This window comes from Morus notabilis, unplaced genomic scaffold, assembly GCF_000414095.1.
Source record: "Morus notabilis unplaced genomic scaffold, ASM41409v2 Scaffold467, whole genome shotgun sequence".
NCBI lineage: Eukaryota > Viridiplantae > Streptophyta > Magnoliopsida > Rosales > Moraceae > Morus > Morus notabilis.
In genome coordinates this window covers 1,120,642-1,125,652 of record NW_010361652.1, presented here as the reverse complement: position 1 = coordinate 1,125,652, position 5,011 = coordinate 1,120,642, and the positions used below count along the sequence as shown (strand labels likewise).

General features: G+C 32.9%; 1 protein-coding gene across 1 annotated transcript; it reads left to right on the top strand.

Annotated features, from left to right (window-relative positions):
• The first annotated feature begins 3,148 nt into the window (after window positions 1–3,148).
• On the top strand, window positions 3,149–4,309 carry LOC21408813 (F-box/kelch-repeat protein At3g06240). The gene has a single exon (XM_010100463.1). The coding sequence runs from the start codon at window positions 3,149–3,151 to the stop codon at window positions 4,307–4,309; it is 1,161 nt and encodes a 386-aa protein (XP_010098765.1).
• Window positions 4,310–5,011: the final 702 nt, after the last annotated feature.

Here is a 5,011-nt window from a genome sequence, read left to right as displayed (position 1 = left end):
TAATTATATTATAGTAATTTCATTGATATTAGTTATACATTTATATATAACATAAGAGTAATTTTGTCTAACTTCAAAATATTCATATTCAATTCCTTTGTATTTGTAAAACTACAACTAAATAAATAAACAAGCTTTCTTTTCCATTATGTTCCATTATCATTATTACCATTACAATCCTCCACTACAACCAAATGAACCCTAAATATTAATAATTCTTAAGCAATGCTTAAGGAGTCAAAGTTTAATTTGAAAGAGCTAAGTGAAATCATGAGATTAATAGATCCTTACACACCTGTGAGCAATCTATCATATTTTGCACTGGGTGATGGGGAGGTTGTCGAGATCGCCAAGCTTGGCATATCATTGTTGAAATATGCCTTAATTCACAATTTTTTTAGCACAAAAATGAAAATCCTCATAAGAATAGATATCTCTTAAAACAAAAAAACAAAACAAAAATAGATGCTTTTAAAATTTTGAAAACTCGAAATATTTTTAAAATTTTTGCTACTTTGTATATTATGACAAAAATCACTATTTCACATCTAACTATATCATAAAGTGTAGGATTCAAATTCTCCAACCCTCAAGTTAAAAAAACAAAAAACAAAAATTCCCAACTAAATGAATTAATAGTTTTTGTTGCGAAGTGCTTCATGATTTATATCAAAACCGTTCATAATTAAGCTAATTAATTATTAGGATTCCGTGGTTACTTTTTAATCAAATTGGCTTTTATTTGTCTTTATGTATATCGAACATGAGAGTGGGGTGACTTGAACTTTATACTCCATGTTTAGAAAATAAGCGCGTGAAATATTTACTATCACGCAAAGCGTCGCGCCACAACCCACAACAAAATTGTCTTTTAGAAAGATATAAACGAACCCTTTAAAAATAAACGTTTTAAAAGAAATTAATTTATGTAAATCTCCACTTACATTTTACCATGATATTAAATTAATTCGTTCCAAATGGCAATTGTACATTTAAGATAAGAGAAAATACGCCAGAGCTCACGAAATCGACGAGGCTCTTTACACAGGGGAGGCGGAGAAATGAAAAAGGGAGAAGAAAAGGAAGACTAGAGTAATGCTAGTGTTAAGATAATTTTTTTTCTAGTGTTATTTTTGATAACCTTTAATTTCAAAAAGTAACATAAACAAGACATGTGGCAACAAACCCTAGATATAAAAGAGTCACTTTGTCTGAGCAGAAATGTGATACAGACACAATACACACTCTCCGAGCCACCTGAAGCGCACTGATTTTCTCGCCTTGTCCAAAGGTCAGCTTTCTTCTCTACTCTCTCTGCAAAGTTACTTCAATTTTTAGTTCCACAAAAAAGTTGTTCAATTTCTTTTTGGTGATGATATCTTTCATCATTTTTGTGATAAAGAAAACATTCTTATATATGTTTAGATCAGGGTTTATCTTAGATCAAGTATAAATCAAATCAAAATATTTAAGGGATCAAAGCTAAACTAAAACAAAATCGATTTGGTTTGATAAAATTAAAGAAGTTTTTTTCCATGGTTTTTGTAAATCCAACGTCCAAAAAACTTATGTGGGGGGGAACAATAACCTTCAAACGGGATCCTCAGATAGATGGAGAAAAAGAAAATAGAGGCACACAAACTGAGACAGAAATTTTTACATAAAAAAAATAAAAAAAAAACCAGGAATTGATAGTTCTTTCTTGTAGCAGAAAACAAAAAAAAAACAAAAAAAACAAAAAAAATACTGATTGGAGAAGGGAAAAATCTGGGTGCCGTTGCTCCGTTTTTCTGCTCAGTGGGCGAAGGAGGGAGTGGTCATTTGATCTAGGGTTTTAAAACACTTAATTCTCTTTCTTAATTCCAATTAAAGCCCAAAGTTCTTTAAAGGCCCACATGCTAAATTATTTAAGGGATCAGATCTAATAAACTAAAACAAAATCGACTTGGTTTGAATTTTTTTAAACCAAATGTAGTTTAATTTGTTTTTAGTTATGATATATATCTTAGATCATTTTTTTCTTATAAAGAAGACATTATTATGTTTAGATTAGGATTTATTTTAGATCAAGTATAAATTTTGTAGATTTCAAATCGAACCAAACTATTTAAGGGATCAAATTTTAACTAAAACAAAATCGATTTTGTTTGACTTTTTAATCGGTTTGAATTATTTATTAAATGATTCTCGACTTTCTTTAAGAAAAAAATTATCATGATAAACATTCATCTATCTGTCAATCACAAACATACATAACTCAAGAACTATTCAATTCATAACAAAAATAAAACATCACAACGAAAATAGTACATTCAAATGATCTATAAGGTGAAAAATAAACATAAATAAATCTATAATAAAACAGTGATAGATAATAACATATAATTAACTAATTACTTATATTTCAACAAATATATAATTTTATATAATATTAATATATAAAAATATGTCTGGTTTGAGTTTTCAAAGAGTAAAACCGTAAACCAAACAAACCTAATTAGTTTTTTTTTTTTTAATATTCAAATTAAACTAAATCGACTATTAGTTGTTTTGATTTGATTTGATCAGATTTTATCGATTTAGTTGGTTTGGTGAACACCTATAATCTAGATAGAATTAGGGTTTGACATAATTGTATAAGTTCCCTTCCGGCCAAAGTGAAAATAATAGATGAAAACAAGAACAATTGCTTATTAGAAGTGATTTTTGTTTGTTTGTTTGTGTGTTTGTGCCCCTTGTATTATGAAAAAAAAAAAAAAAGAAGAAAAAGAAAAAGAATCTTCTGTACTTCGTTACTAAGCATACACACACACACACACTCATACATTTCATGTTTTTTCTGTGCTGAATTAATCTATTTGTATTCGATATAGTGTTTGCGTTTATAAGTGGTTGTGCGTGCGTATACACAAACACACACATACATTTCATGTTTTTTCTGTGCTGAATTAATCTATTTGTATTCGATATGGTGTTTGTGTTTGTAAGTGTTGTTCTTTTCCAGTTTCGCCTCTTGTGATCTTGGCAATATTTGAATACTGAATTTTTAGATTAACATTAGAAACATGTCAAAAGGCTTTTAAATGTTCATTTCTCGTTTGTTGTATGTTTTTTTTTTTTATCAGTTTTCCATCGATCAGAAGCGAAAATGGTGAGCTTTCGTCATATACCGGACAGAATAGTGGATGACATCATCTCGAGGCTGCCCGGCGAGTCGATCGTTGAGTTCAAGAGCGTCAACCGATCATGGTGCTTTCTCCTCTGTGCTCTTATCAACAACCGGGAATTCGTCGAAAAACAGTTCCGAAACACCAAAGATAAGTCCACTGTAACCCTAATTTTCGACCAATCTCCTCCTGATGCTGACTACAGCCATAAGAACAATGTTAGATTCTCATTGCTTACTTTAACCATTGACAATGGCAAGAAGAAGAATCGCTTTGTACCTTCCGTCGCTGAAGAACTCAACTTACCTCCATTTGCAAAGGAAGGTGGAAACTCTTGGGTGGTCGCTTGTCATTGTGATGGAATCGTTTGTTTGGTCGATAGGATGCATGTCATGGTATGCAATCCCGTAATGAAAGAATTCAAGCTTCTTCGGGAGTCAAGACATGCCAATAAAACTACCAAAACCTATTCGGGAATCGGGTTCGGATACGATTCCAACGCTAAGGACTATAAGTTTGTTAGGGTTATGGATTGTTCTAAAGCCCTAGCCGAGATCTACACTCTTGGCAAGGAGTCCTGGAGAGACATAAGCATGCCTGAAAATATTGTGGACATCCGATTTCTCGAAGTCGCGCTGTATTTGAAAGGAGTTTGCTATTGGGCAATTGAGATGAAAGATGATCATAAAATGATGATCTTGAGTTTTGATGTGAGTGATGAGGTGTTCCATGTGATACCATTCCCTGAGAATCTTACAATGCCTTGGGATTGGCTAAATTTCTGTGTGTGGAATGGCTCTCTTGCTTTGTTTCTTTGTCACAAACATCTTGTGGATACGGGTGATCGTTCGGTAGCTTTTGAAATATTTGTTATGGCTGATTACAGCGATGTTCTTAATGGTGCTACTCCTTGGATCAAAACCCTAGCCGTTCGACCACAACTTGGTTCCTTAAAACCTTTGGCATTCTGGAACAGTGAAGAGATCCTGATGAAAGCTAAAGGCGGCCGGCTTTGCTCTTACAATATCCGCACTGAAAAGGTAAGGAACATCGGGTTTAGAGGTGCGGTAAATGCGCCGGTCTGCTTCTATGAGAGGACCCTGGTACCTCTGCGAAAGCGATGCTGCAACGTCTTGAATTGAAACGAAGGAAATCTGGCCGCGGAAGCAGTCTGCTTCATTATTCCGGGATGACGCACACAGTCCTCCTCCACAGGCTCCCTATGAGAGCCAAAGACTCTTCTGTTGTTTGTTTGTTGAGTGTTATGTTGGGTGAAATTGAATACCAAACATCTTTGCAACTCAGAGATATTTCTGATTTGCTTTTATTAATTAGAATGGTTTAATCGTTTAAGTTGTTTATTTGAATCCTTTTTATTATTGCAAGATTTTGCTGCACATCGTCCAAATGTTGGTATGCTCACAGGATTCATTTTCTGGAAGAGCATATTGTCGCAGGTTTAGATAAAGATGAAAAGAGAAGATTTCTTTCGTCTTTTGTGTGATCATATATGTGCTAGATTAAATTTTTAATTTTTTGGCCTCCTGATGATATATTTCAATTATTAGAAGGTGTTATTTTTTGCTTTGAGATTCAGATTTCCTTTTATCTCTACAACATGTGTTAAAACAGTCTTAGTTATGTTAGATAAAGATTACACGTGTAATGATTTCATTGGGTTAGTTTGTTAGAGTTTGTTATCTACACTAACTTACATATAAATAAGTTGTTGTAACAGAATTACTGTAATGAGAATTCAGATTTCTTTCTCACTCATCAATTGCTCTTTCTCTCTCTAGAAATAGTCTGAGCTTGATTCCTTACAACATGTGATTTGATTGTGC

Bases quoted from the DNA above. Each gene is read 5' to 3' on its own strand.
- LOC21408813 (XM_010100463.1), top strand. From the start codon at position 3,149: ATGGTGAGCTTTCGTCATATACCGGACAGAATAGTGGATGACATCATC.